This window comes from Capsella rubella, unplaced genomic scaffold, assembly GCF_000375325.1.
Source record: "Capsella rubella cultivar Monte Gargano unplaced genomic scaffold, Caprub1_0 scaffold_6, whole genome shotgun sequence".
Taxonomy (NCBI): domain Eukaryota; kingdom Viridiplantae; phylum Streptophyta; class Magnoliopsida; order Brassicales; family Brassicaceae; genus Capsella; species Capsella rubella.
The window spans coordinates 8,835,794-8,849,751 of NW_006238918.1; the positions used below are offsets into that span (position 1 = coordinate 8,835,794).

The following is a 13,958-nucleotide window of genomic DNA, read 5'->3' on the forward strand; positions in this document are numbered from 1 at the left end:
AAAACCGAGTTAATAAATATTCATGCTAAATAGTGTAAGAACTTTAAATAAACTATGTTACAAAAAAAGTATACCTCCCAGTAAGAAAGCTTGAAAGATATGGATCTTTTTTTCCATCTTGATAATTCCTCCTCATCTACTTCAACTTCTTCCTCTTCCTCTGATTCATTAGATTCGTCGTCCATGTCAGAGCTAGATCCAACACACTCAGTCAATTTTCTCTTTCTTCCATCTTTCTTTACATTTCCAAAATCGTTTTTGTAATTTCTCAGGATTTGAGAAATATTCTGACCCGTTAGAATCCTAGCCTTTCTCCCATGCTCAGATTTTCCATCAAACCATCCCTTTTTTCCGCGATATCTATGTGTCGGTGATAGACCCTTTCTATGAGACATATATACATGCTTTCTACTGTGACTCAACCAAAAACTATCTGTGTTTTTTCCACACAAAGGACAGCCCATTTTACCCTACGCAGGGAAATCACTTACAGTCCAAATGAGCATTGCCTTGAGAGTAAAAGTGGTTTTACTAAAGGCGTCATATGTTGTCTCTCCATGGTTCCACAGATGAATTAAATCTTCTATCAGAGGCTCCAAGTATACATCTATACTGTTACCAGGTTGATGCGGACCAGGAATCAGCAAGGTAAGCATGATATTGTCTTTCTTCATGCATAGATGTGGATGCATATTGTAGTTAACTAACATCACAGGCCAACAACTGTACTTGGTGTTTTTCATGTTGAAAGGATTAAATCCGTCTGTGGAAAGACCAAGCCGTATGTTCCTTGGTTCAGCTGCAAAAGATGGGTAATTGGCATTTATCTGATCCCACGTTACAGAATCTACAGGGTGACGACTTTTCCCATCAGTGCTCTTATTGGTAAAATGCCACCTTAAGTCCTTGGCCATTTCTTCAGACCTGAACATCCTCTTCAAACGTGGAATTATCGGGAAGTACCTTAACACTTTCTGTGGAACCCCATTCTTAACTTCACCAGTGTGCTTCATCTTCCATCTTGAAGCCTTACATTTTGGACAGTTGTTAAGCTTCTTGTACTTATTTCGGAATAGGCAGCAATCGTTAGGACAAGCATGAATCTTTTGATAACCCATATCAAAAGACTTCAGAAACTTCTTCACATCGTACAATGATGTGTGAAGTACATTGTCCTCCGGTAACATCTCCGGCAATGTCTCCAGCAGCATATTAAAGCTTTTATCAGACCAACCACCTTGTGTCTTAATCCGGAACAATGAAACGATAGCAGATAGCTTGCTGTGGTTCACACAATTTGGGTACAACGGTGTTTCTGCATCTGCTAGCTTTTCGAGGAACTCATCTTCATACCTGTCCTCACCCTCAACAATCTCACAAATACCAGCTTGTGTAACCAACTGCTCATCTAAAAACTCAGCCGCTTTATATAATCCAACAATCTCATCATTCCACATAGTTGCTTGGATTTCATCCTCAGCCCCTGAACTCACAACTTCATGATGATACCAATCCTTACGCATCTTGTAAGACTCGTCCATTCCTCTTCTTACAAGATGATCAACTACATCACTGCCCAGTTGACGTTCTACATTCCGACAATCAATGCATGGACATATTATCATGTTATTGTCCCCTAATGTTGCAGCCACTGCCCGTGTAAAATTCCAAGCACCTCTCTCATACGCCGGATCAGCTCTTTGGTGCTCAAATGAAAGAAAAAGAAAAAGAAAAGGAAAAAGAAAAAAAAACTTAAAGTCTCTAATCCCCTACATAAACTATACCTATAAATTTATTTTCATACCTGCAAATATGCACCCATGCCTTGTCCAACATTACTTGTTCTAACTCAGAAGTAACAACAAACAGAGAACATTTAATATGTATCCACAAACAATGAAAGCAATAGCATAAATCTAAACTCAATCTGACAAAACTAGACAATTAAAGTTAACGTATCAAACTAAACTCTTAAGTAAAATCAAACAAGAAATATTTAATATATATCAACAAAACAATAAGCAATCGTATAAAAATTTAAAAGGACTAAACTAGCTAAAGAATTTTTCACATATATGTATCCAGAAAACAATCAAAACAATCACAAACAAAGAGCTTAAAACATATATACTAAAATTAGATAGAGAGAACTTACTTGTAGTATGTTTATTAGCCTGATTATTGTGATCTCACGACGACCCTTTCAACCAAAAGATCTTGAATACTCCAATGTTGTACCTTAAACAAAAAGCTGAAATTACTAAGTTCAAATATATGGATTAACATCAGGTTTAAGTCTGTTTGATCAAGCTTTGTGACCTATCTTCAATGCTAATATAATCACATGCGCAATGATGGTTTAATATACAGGACAGACACAAACAAACTTATACACTATACAGAGAGACTTAGTAATTATGATTAGTTACTTATCTATACATATGGTCCAATTTATATGTCATTATTAAGTTCATATCTATAAATTAACATCAGGTTTAAGCAGATTTGATCAAGCTTTGTACATATATTCAATGTCGATGTAATCACATGCGCAATTATGGTTTAATATAATGGGCAGACACAAAAACTTATACACTATATACAGAGAGACAACTTAGTAAATATGATCAGCTACATATGGTCCAATTCTATGTCATTATAAACTAATACTGAAAATCACTTATATAGTTCAATGTCTATAGACTCTTAAAATTTGAAGGACAAAACAAAAGAAAAAGTATATCATGCAATAATATATAGTAAGCTGCTATTCAAAAAACTGGTCTGTTAATTACTATCAAAAACATCATGAGCATGCATACTAAAATTATAACCTACAGATCAGGAAAGCAATAGAGTCAGTGTACCTTTACAGTAGTTGATCTCTTGATGACTATCTCTACTGCTTGAAACCTGTAAAAGTGTGAGGTAACTAAATGCTCAAGAAACAAATAGAAGACAATCAAATTAAATTACACTCATAGTAATTAAACAGTATCAAACAAAACAATCAATTGTGATGGAACTAATTAACATATAAGATTTAGTTTACTCACATATATGATGGAAAAAGACTTAGAACTTTCATAAATTACAAATTAACTTATTCCCAAAGAAAATAAACATCAATATTCATCTACTTTGAGGTCAGTATCGTGGTCTTAATTTAGTAAAAAATCCAACTCAGATTCAAAGTCCAATAATTAAAAAACTTAAACTGCAAACTAGCTAATTAAGATGGTTCAATATCTCCAGACTCTAAACATTTGATAGACGAAACAAATTAGGCAATAGATGTTCTCACTAACAAAAACATCATGAAATAAACCTTAAATCAAATCAAGTTTCAGAATAACACGAGCTATATATTTGTTCCTGTAGCCAAAATATAATCTATGATTCTACAAAGCAACAGGGTGTAAGTTAGAGGCAAGAATTTACACAGAAGCGTTTGAGAATGATAAATTTAAGATTCAGAACTCATGCATTGTACCTTTACTGTGGCTCGTCCTCCTGAAATTGACGAAGAACAATGTTGAACGAGTCTAAGGCGGAAGAAGAACTAGCTTGAAAGATACCTAGGTCGAAACACCCAAAGATTTAGAATAAATGGCGACGAGCTCAAAAGACACAAACCTATGAACAAGGGAGATGGAGGAAACTTACCGTGAAACGAGATCTAGGTCGAAAGACCCAGCTATTAGCAAGAAATTGACGCCGACGAAGGTAGAGATTGTGGCCGGCGACGAGTTCACGGTGGTATAGCGACTTAGGTTTTTTTTTTCTTTGATCCCCTTTCGTTTGTACGGAATTGAACAGTGAGATAATGGATACTTAGCAAAAACAGGCTCTAAAACTCATTTTTGGGTCCTTGTTTAATGAAATTACGGCCCAGCACTAAAAAAATGCTGTAATATAATACCCAATTACGGGATATCCATATTAATAGCAGTTACCAATTTTGAGCTATACTAATATGCTATAAAAGACCATTTTTCTTGTAGTGGATGGTCCTTTGCCTAAAATCATTTATTAATTACATAACAAAAAAAACAAAGACAATGTTTGAATTTTGTGTTATCAGATTTTTTCCTACTAGTAGCAGTCTTCCCGTAGTGCTGGAAGCATAAGTAGCGAACACCAAAAATCTCGAACGACCAAAATTGCAGCCACGCGGTCACAATTGCAAAAAAAAACAGTTCATGCTTCACGAGAATTGTCAAATCTGGTCCGTCTAAAACCATTTTCTTCTTTGTCTCATTTTCTCTACTATATTTATATACAATTGGATACGCAATGGATAAAGAAAAAAAAGGAGAAATTTTGAGAAATACCCTTTTTGGTATACCCCTTTTTAAAAATACCCCTTTTATCTATCCATTTTCAAAAATACCCCTTTTTAAATATTAAAAATTATAAAGTTTTATATAGTTTATAAGGTACTTCTATATAATAACTACTACTGGGAGATTCGATATAAATATTTTAAAATGCTTTAAATAGTTTAAAATTGTTTTTATAAGTTTTATAAGGTTTTTAAAAGGTTTTTAAAAGGTTTTTAAAAGGGTTTATACGGTTTTTATAAGGTTTTTATAAGGTTTTTATAATTTATTTATGAAAGATATATAAAGGTTTATACACATATAAAGGTATTTTGTGTATATATTTATAAGCTTACACACATATTTGGATAAATGGATAAATTTCAACATTTTTAGTGGGTTTTTTGATAAAGTTTGAAAAGGGGGTATTTTTAAAAAGAGGTATATGAAAAGGGGTATTTTTGAAATTCCCCCAAAAAAAAATGATGTTTTCTTTGTATTTATTTAATGTCTAACCAATAAAAATAAGTTTAATAACTACCACAAATTTTATCAAACAAGTATAATTGTGTTCTTTAATTTAAGTTCTTAAGAATTCTCATAAATGACATACTTTTTAATTGTGTCATTTTTAAATTCTTTTAGGTTACTTTATTATTTTTTCATAAGTTATTAAAATAATTAGTTTTACTAAGGAAAAACAAATTTATAGAAAATAAATAAGCTATAACCAATTACTTTATCAAAGTATGGTGGAGAACTTTACCATCATAATGCATGGGTTGCAAAGTAATGATGATAACAACAAAATAACATGTTACTTAATTTAGATGTAATTAAAAAAATAAAAAATAAAATAAAATTTTGTTTTGTTATTGTTTTTGCTTTTTTTTTTTAATACTTTCTTCTAAATATAGCTCTTTCAAAATTTTCACATTCTCAATAGATATATAATTAATTAGTATTAAAAAATATAGATTTCCAGAAAAGGTATTGGGTCTTTAAACGATATTACCAGCAGAAAAGTGTTATTTTACAACATCCTCTTTATTTTGATCATCATAATCAGTTAAACCAAACAAAGATGTTAACTTCTAATAAGGTTACACTTTATTCACTTAAAATTCCAATTGACTATGGTAAGTATAAGATTAGAATTTATATTTACTTAAGGCTTTGATGATTAAGTTAAATATTTAATAAATTAAAATTTTCAGAACCCCCTCATATGCCAAAAACAGCACTGGCTTTGAATAAAAAGTTTTATTTATTAAATTCAAAGCCAGTGTTTTCTAATAAAAAGTTTTATTTTTGTCATTTCCTTCAATAAATATGAGATTTATCTATTTAAAAACATTTGACTATTGAGTAAAAACATCTTGTCAAAGTAGCCTATTTAGAAAACACTAAATATCTTAGTATTGAAAGAAAGAAAAAACAACCAAATACAGTAAATGTAAGCTATTTTACCATCAAAAAACTAAACTGGCTTACGTGTAATGAAGTTTAATTAGCTTTTTTAAAACACAACATTATTGTTAAAACAGTTAGATTCATAGTTTACTAATTAATCATGTTTATATCTTAAACTCACAACCTTCATTTGCCCCTAACGGCGACAAAAACCAAATTTTTGCTTTCTAATTTCCACCCAATTATATTCTGACACCTCAGCAATACAAAGTCTTTTGTAAACAATTCATTCTTCTTCTCTCACAATCTTTTTTTCTTGTTTTGAATTTTTCTTCAATTTCTTGGCCTCGCTATTCTAACATATTCCTTGATTCTTGAGGTCTCCAGGTATGTGTTTATAAGCTATTTCCAATGGTCTAAAGAACTTTTCATTTCTTCCCTCTCTCTTTGGAATTGTAACGTTTTAGGTTGTGACTATAAAATGCGTGTTGAATCTTTGGATTGATGCAGCAATGGAGAGTGAAGGAGGAGGAGGAGGAGGTCCATTTCAAGGAATACTGCGCGATATCGAAGGTAGACGAAAATGTTACAAACAAGATTGGATTCGTGGCTTTAAAACCGGTATAAGGTAAGGTTAATCATTGAAATGTATATATCAATCTTTCTTGAAATGTATGTTTGATGCTAGACATTGAATTCTTGATTTCAATGTTTTACTAGAATTTTGGCTCCGACTTGCTATGTTTTCTTTGCGTCTGCTCTTCCTGTAGTTGCCTTTGGTGAACAATTAAGTAAACATACAGGTATGAATAAATATTTCAAGTTGCTATATTTAGGATTCTCCTAGAGATTTTACCTCTGATGGTTTCAATGTTAACTTGTGGTTCAAAAGGTGGAGCTCTAAGCGCGGTGGAAACATTAGCTTCTACTTCGATTTGCGGAATCATCCATGCGATTTTTGGTGGACAACCATTGTTGATACTTGGTGTTGCTGAGCCGACCATTATTATGTATACTTATCTTTACAGTTTCTGCATTAGTAGACCGGATATTGGTCGAGAACTTTACCTAGCTTGGGTTGCATGGTAATGATGATCACAACAAAAATAAATAGTCTTGTTACTTAATTTAGATGTAATTTTTGAGACTTCTCTTTGCTGTTTCTGGCAGGGTTTGTGTATGGACTTCAGTTTTGCTTATCCTTCTTTCGATATTTAACGCGGGTACAATAATCTCGAGGTTTACCAGAATCGCTGGCGAACTTTTTGGCATGTTGATTGCTGTTCTGTTTTTACAAGAAGCTATCAAGGTATGAACCAACTCATTGTCCAAGTTAGCCATGCATGTTGCAATTAATTAACATGCTTAGTTATAATACATTGGCAGGGATTGATCAGTGAGTTTCATGCCACTGAGATTGAAAACCATGAATCAGGGGAATCTCATTTCCTCTTGTTGTATGCCAATGGTTTGCTAGCTGTAATTTTCTCGCTAGGCCTTGTAATCACCGCGCTGAAGAGCAGGAGAGCGAAATCTTGGAAATACGGTTTCGGTATGTCATTGCCTATTTACATTAGTTTCTTAAGTCATTACATTGATATTCACTTAAGACAACCAAATAACAACAGGGTGGCTTCGGAGTTTCATTGGAGATTACGGTGTTCCTTTAATGGTCTTGTTATGGACGGCATTGTCTTACACAATTCCTAGTGAAGTCGTTCCAAATGTTCCTCGGAGACTGTTCTGTCCTCTTCCATGGGAGCCAGCCTCATTGTATCATTGGACTGTGATCAAGGTAAGATCTATGATATGCATAACATGTTACTACATGATCAATAGTCCAAATGCAAAAATAATAATTATGCAAAACTTTATTATATACAGGATATGGGGAAGGTACCGGTAATGTATATCTTTGCTGCGTTTATACCTGGTGTGATGATAGCTGGACTTTACTTCTTCGACCATAGTGTAGCTTCACAAATGGCACAGCAGAAAGAGTTTAATCTAAAGAACCCTTCTGCTTATCACTATGACATCTTCTTGCTTGGAATTATGGTTAGTTTTGATGTTCTTGAATAAACTGATTTCAAAGATACACTATTTTCATGGAGAAACTAAGTAAATCTTGTTGTTATGGTGATTTTATAGACTTTGATATGTGGACTACTTGGGCTTCCTCCTTCAAATGGTGTTATTCCTCAGGCTCCAATGCATACAAAGAGTCTTGCGGTTCTGAATCGTCAGGTAAGATCAAATATATATATGAGAAGAAGAAGAGATGAAACAGAGATGATGTTTTCTTACAACTTCAAAGCATGTCTGGATCTTTTGAAGCTAACACGCAAGAAAATGGTGAAGAAAGCAAAGGAGTGTATGAAGATGAAAGCAAGCAAATCAGAAATATATGGGAGAATGCAAACAGTGTTTATAGAGATGGAGACATGTTCACCTCAGGTTAATAATGCATTCTCTTATATCTATGGAAAGAAATGGTTGGAAACTAAATTTTTAAAAAAGAATGAAAACTTTGCAGGATAATTCAGTAGTAAAAGATTTAAAAGACTTGAAAGAAGTTGTAATGAGACCGGACGAAGGAGGAGACACGAAAGGCAAATTCGATCCGGATGTCCATATAGAAGCTCACTTACCCGTTAGGGTAAACGAGCAAAGAGTGAGCAATCTATTGCAATCACTTCTTGTTGGTTTAACACTTCTTGCAGTACCAGTCATCAAAATGATCCCAAGCTCAATACTTTGGGGTTACTTCGCTTATATGGCGATAGACAGTCTCCCCGGAAACCAATTCTGGGAGAGACTGTTGCTTCTCTTCATTCCTCCTAGCCGGATTTTCAAGTTAGTTAAACTAAAACATTTTTGTTTAGTCTATTTTACAAAGGCCAAGAGCTTTTCTCAATCAATGGTTTCATCTCAATATGCAGAGTCTTGGAAGGAGTACACGCTTCGTTTGTGGAGTTAGTACCATACAGAGTGATTGTAACATTCACACTCTTCCAGTTGGTTTATTTTCTTCTCTGTTATGGCATGACATGGATCCCAATGGCCGGGATATTTTTCCCGGCGCTTTTCTTTCTACTTATAAGTATAAGAGAACACTTGCTTCCCAAGTTATTCGATCCGCAACACCTTCGTGTGCTAGATGCTTCTGACTATGAAGAAATAGTAGCAGCACCTATACAACACTCAAGTTTTGCTTACCGGGTAAAGCTCTCTTTCTATCTTTTTTTGTATTTTCTGGTCTCTTATAATGAGTTTCAACTAAGTCTAAGAGGTTTATGTTCCCTGAGCATGCAGAAACTAGGATCCTCTCATCATTTATCAGAAGGTGAAGATGAGTTCCACGACGCGGAGATATTGGATGAGATGACTACTAGTAGAGGTGAAATCAGGATTCGAACCATGAGTTTGAAAGAAGTAAGCAAATTAAAATATATCTAACTAATCCAAGAATTTGTATTATAAAAAGAAAAAAATGCTTAAACAAGAATCTTGTTACAGGTGCACTCGGAGACTGATCAAGAGAAGCGTGTAACGTTTGAACCTTAATGAAAATCACAATCTCATGCAATTTTTTTGTATACAAATGTATTTGTGCATATGCCATACACTATGATATATAAGTTTTCTTATAGTGGAACAAATGTTTACAGCATTATTTATCTTCTTCAAATCTGAGCTATAGCATTCAGTTTATCTAGAACTTGTTGCATAGATGGTCGTTTCTCCGGGTCCTCTTTAAGACATTTTCTTATAAGCTTGCACATTTGTCTTCCAGCTTCAAGAGGATAGCTATTACTCTCTAAATCTGGATCGATCATCTCCACAATATTTTCTTTGTCATTACGTATACCTCGCTTTGCCTTGATTATACGAGTCTTTCCAAAACCAGTTAACATCTCAAGTAGGATAACACCAAAGCTGTAGACATCTCCCGCCATGTGTGACATCCCTACAATAAGTTTTAAAGTCAGTTTCTTTGAATTTAATGTGAATTTGCTAACTCTACAATAGGAGGAATTAAGCAGAAGAATTGTTTGCCTGATAATATGTACTCTGGAGGTGCATAGTGAAACTGTTTTGGTTCAGTTACATGCGAGAAGAAATCAGTCTCGGCCCTATCAAATTTGTGGCCCAATACAAAATTTATAGACGAGATTTTATAAATAAGATTTAAAAGTTGAGATCATCTTAAAGTTTATAATATATAAAATTTAAATATGGAGACTAAATCTTAAAATTTAGTAAAAAAATGGAGGCTAATTTTGCAAAAATGAAATATTTTTTTACTAAAATTGTCAAAAATTATGGAGGCTCAATACTAACATTTCATACAAATCGGTCAAGGGCCTGGCCGCCTGGAAGAAATGCATCTCTTCATCATGAGGAGGTAGTATATTGAGTCCTAAATAGGAAACTTTTGCGTTGAACTCCTACATATACACCTTTTTATATCACTTTTTAAAGTTAAGTGGCAAGTATTCAAGATGATGGGTAATAAGCAAATGCAAATCTATTATCTATACATACCAAACCGAGCATGATCTTAGAAGCCGTCAGATATGTGCCGTAGAGACCAACTTTCTTGGTAGAGTGCAAGAACGCAAGACATTGAGCCGCTCCTATTGATATTTTAAGTCGTGTCTCCCACGGCAATGACTTTGGACGACTCTCTGTGATATATATATTACACAAATCATTAAGTCCAAAAGGACTCTTGTTATTATAGTCCTAGGTTCGATTCCATTGTAAGAAAGCTAGTGATCTACTTCCTTACCCCTACAAATGTGACGATCTAAGCTTCCGTTAGGGAAGTACTCAGAAACAATGAACAACATACCAAGATCCGTACCATAGCCAAAAAGCTTCACCAAACTTGGATGAGGGTTAAGTCGTAGAAACTCTTGGTCAACCTATACAAATCTCAGCTCTAAAGTTTAAAAAGGGAAACAAATATAAAATCGATAGATGGTTATAAGAATTACTTACAAGCCAATCTTGCAATGATTGTTTATTGGTTAAGTAAATTCTTTTAACTGTGACGGCCATGCCAACACCTTCCTTGGCCGGAGATAAAGTCTTTGGATCGATGTATCCTATTAAGCTTTCTCCTATTTCCATCTTGTTTCCAAAATCCTTAGTCGCTTTCTTCAGTTCATCCACGGTGAATACTTTCACACCCTCCTCTTCCACTGTATAATAATATTATAAAAAAACAAAAACATATATATTAATATATATGCATCCACTATAGTAACATTCAAATAGATTAAAATACCCTTAATGGGAGCATTTGGTTCGTTCGGAGGTGTCGAAGTCGAGAGACAGCTTCCCATACCGAGCTTTCTTAACACTAACGTTTCTATGAAGAAGACGACTTAATGACAAATTTTTTTTTTTTTTTGCTTCATACAATTTATACAAAATCATCTTATATCAACCGACGAGTAAACGCGTTGGACCGTTGGTAACGCGTTGAAATGTCAAGGATGCATGAACCAACGTTAATAAATTTGTCAAAAATCTATAGCCATATCAATACGACGTCGTTGTCATTCACAAAGCTTTTGGTGAGGCAAACGACACCGTTTAAGAAGATGTCTCTCGATTCTTCTTCTTCCTTCTTTCGTTCCCGGATAAATTTTACAAATAAGCTTGGCTCCACCATCCATAGTAATGGTCAAGGTTACTACTACTCCAAAGAAGCTAATGGCTTCGTTTCTTCAGAGGTTTTTAGATCCGAGGAAAAATTTCTTGGCTCGCATGCATATGAAGTCTGTTTCTAATCGCCTTCGCAGATACGGTACACTCTTACTCTTACTCTTATGCTGGAACCGAACCGAACCGAACAGAACAGAACAGAACAGAACTGAACCCTAGTTCTTCTGCTTTGGTTAGATGAATTTTTGAAAAATTTATCGAACTTTTTTGTTAGGTCTTAGATACGATGATTTGTATGATCCATTGTATGACTTGGATATCAAGGAAGCGCTTAATCGATTGCCGAGAGAGATCGTTGATGCTCGTAACCAGCGTTTAAAGCGTGCTATGGATCTTTCTATGAAACACGAGTACCTCCCAGCTGATCTTCAGGTATAGTACTGTCTCTAGCTAACTAAGATAGAACAAAGCTAAGAGGTGACCATAGGTATGGAGGTTAGAATGTGACCTTGATGATAGTTTGGATTCTTCTCTCATGTGTTGTATAGTGTTTTGACTAAGATATATAGTTGTGTTCTCTTGATTGATCATGTATATCGAATCAGTGCTTGCAGAGAGATGTGGTAGGAGTGTATGGCTTTATAGATCATTGAGAGCTAGTCTATAAGTGCAACATAGTGAGGAATTTGATAATTTTACATAGAGTATTCAAGTTTTTGGATTCAATAGATCTTTGTAAGACTTGACATCAAATTTTGTATCGAGATTAAGATCTTTAGTATAAGATTTATAGGATGAACACTATTGTGTTTAGAGAGCTCTTTTCTGATCAGCCTTGTTTTTTGGATCTTTACTATAGTGTTTATAGCATATATGTGACTTGATATTGTATCATATGCTCGTCTTTTATGTAACACACCAGCATTTCTCATAACTGAGGGAGACTTGCTAAATGTTGTACAGCTGCCTCTGCTTTTAACTGTGAGTCTGTGACATACAAGCTTGTAACAAACCGTTTTATTTCTTTGTCTCTCTGTAATTTGACAGGCAATGCAGACACCATTCAGGAGCTACCTCCAAGATATGTTGGCTCTTGTAAGTCCCTTCTCATTTGTAGTAAGAACGCAAACAGGATTAAGCCTAACTTTAATTTGATTCACTACACAAGTATTCATATTCATAACTTGTGTCATGAACTGTGGTACTATCCATCTAGTAGTGTCAAACGCTGTAGCAAAGTTCTTATGATGGGAGTTTCTTCTGTGCAGGTGAGACGGGAGAGAGTTGAGAGAGAGGCTTTGGGAGCTTTACCTCTCTACCAAAGAACCATTCCTTAAGTCTCTCTTGTACTACAAGTAAAAGCCCACTTGACCAAACAGAACTTAATATCCTCTCTGTTTTTAGTACTCTTTAACTAGGCTGCAATCTACCTCACAATTTGCTATTATATGGGCTTATGTACAAATGGTTCATGTTATACATTTGAACTTAAGCAGAGATTGTATGATACTGAGATATGGTTACAGCACATACAAAAGTACATAGAGTTGTTAATGTGTTTTACAAAAATTCCTCAAAAGATACCACTTTTAAACAATTTTTACATGAATCTACAGCGATGCTTTGCACGAGTGTGGTGAATGAGAGGTAGATAACAAAGAATAAAGATAAGGTGGTACTACTACACTACATATATATTTAATAGAGTTGGTGTCAGTAGAGAACGATATGTATTTGTATTTTGAAAGACATTTCCATGTGAGTCACATTAGCACAGGGAGGGTCCTTTGCCTAAATTCATTTATGAAATTACTTAACAAAAAACAAAGACAATGTATGAATTAAATGTGAATAAACTTTTTCCTACTATTAATTTCTGTCACTTGCCAGATGCCAATTATTTAGTTGTTGATTACTATATATGTAGTTTTTATATTTTGTTTTGTGGAGCTATAAAACTTTTTTCTTTAAATAAAAAAAGAGTTATAATAAACTATTTTCTAAATACAAAAAAAGTTTGCATCTAAGATTTGAAGGGAAAACAATAATTGGATGTGGTTCCACCAACTGATATTACATTTTTTACTACAATATCACTCTTAGGTGGATTTTGGTGTTTCTAGTATTAACCTGAAATGTCGAAAAAAGAAAAAAATAAATACATTGAAACTATGAAATAATTTGTTTTTAAGATAAAATTGAAAATTTTAGCTGCTAAAAATACATTTTTAGTTCATTTTTGTTTCAGACATCTTTGCAATGATAAAGGTCTAATCCAAATCTCTACTACGTAGAGTTACGTGATTTAGTGAAATCGAACTCCAGAGAAGATACTGAAATCTAGTGGACTTAACCACTAGACTACATATCTTCACTTTCAGTTTCAGTTCATTTATTTATTATATATTAATATAGTATAAAAGACGTTTTTGATTTATCTATTAGTGAGACTGAAATAAACTATACCAATTTGGAAAATTTATCAAAAATTTGGAAATCCTAACTCAAATGGAACAAAATTTTGGATTCAACATCCCACTACAA

General features: G+C 33.9%; 4 protein-coding genes across 7 annotated transcripts; 2 read left to right on the top strand and 2 right to left on the bottom strand.

The window, feature by feature from the left end:
• Nucleotides 1-465: 465 nt before the first annotated feature.
• LOC111830036 lies at nucleotides 466-3,814 on the bottom strand. Of its 4 annotated transcripts, XM_023780471.1 has the most exons (6): nucleotides 3,667-3,814; nucleotides 3,494-3,578; nucleotides 2,868-2,913; nucleotides 2,156-2,238; nucleotides 1,805-1,844; nucleotides 466-1,698 (listed from the first exon to the last, which is right to left on the bottom strand). In XM_023780471.1, the coding sequence occupies exons 5-6, from the start codon at nucleotides 1,834-1,836 to the stop codon at nucleotides 471-473; spliced, it is 1,260 nt and encodes a 419-aa protein (XP_023636239.1). In that variant the 5' UTR covers nucleotides 1,837-1,844; nucleotides 2,156-2,238; nucleotides 2,868-2,913; nucleotides 3,494-3,578; nucleotides 3,667-3,814; the 3' UTR covers nucleotides 466-470. The 4 variants fall into 4 exon arrangements, with proteins under 4 accessions (XP_023636239.1, XP_023636240.1, XP_023636237.1 ...); XM_023780472.1 differs by lacking the exon at nucleotides 1,805-1,844; XM_023780469.1 differs by having other exon boundaries at nucleotides 1,805-2,238.
• A 2,433-nt stretch (nucleotides 3,815-6,247) lies between these two features.
• Nucleotides 6,248-9,335, top strand: LOC17883678 (probable boron transporter 6). The gene is made up of 13 exons (XM_006289457.2): nucleotides 6,248-6,363; nucleotides 6,456-6,538; nucleotides 6,628-6,820; nucleotides 6,906-7,044; nucleotides 7,122-7,287; nucleotides 7,364-7,530; nucleotides 7,620-7,793; nucleotides 7,887-7,982; nucleotides 8,073-8,192; nucleotides 8,272-8,591; nucleotides 8,678-8,957; nucleotides 9,051-9,170; nucleotides 9,255-9,335. The coding sequence occupies exons 1-13, from the start codon at nucleotides 6,248-6,250 to the stop codon at nucleotides 9,300-9,302; spliced, it is 2,022 nt and encodes a 673-aa protein (XP_006289519.2). The 3' UTR covers nucleotides 9,303-9,335.
• On the bottom strand, nucleotides 9,286-11,131 carry LOC17881597 (probable serine/threonine-protein kinase CST). The gene is made up of 7 exons (XM_006288020.2): nucleotides 11,032-11,131; nucleotides 10,743-10,945; nucleotides 10,531-10,666; nucleotides 10,284-10,426; nucleotides 10,080-10,186; nucleotides 9,795-9,871; nucleotides 9,286-9,705 (listed from the first exon to the last, which is right to left on the bottom strand). The coding sequence occupies exons 1-7, from the start codon at nucleotides 11,087-11,089 to the stop codon at nucleotides 9,422-9,424; spliced, it is 1,008 nt and encodes a 335-aa protein (XP_006288082.2). The 5' UTR covers nucleotides 11,090-11,131; the 3' UTR covers nucleotides 9,286-9,421.
• Nucleotides 11,132-11,408: 277 nt separating this feature from the next.
• LOC17882957 (cytochrome b-c1 complex subunit 7-2) lies at nucleotides 11,409-12,929 on the top strand. The gene is made up of 4 exons (XM_006286338.2): nucleotides 11,409-11,556; nucleotides 11,689-11,846; nucleotides 12,462-12,509; nucleotides 12,683-12,929. The coding sequence occupies exons 1-4, from the start codon at nucleotides 11,430-11,432 to the stop codon at nucleotides 12,749-12,751; spliced, it is 402 nt and encodes a 133-aa protein (XP_006286400.1). The 5' UTR covers nucleotides 11,409-11,429; the 3' UTR covers nucleotides 12,752-12,929.
• Nucleotides 12,930-13,958: the final 1,029 nt, after the last annotated feature.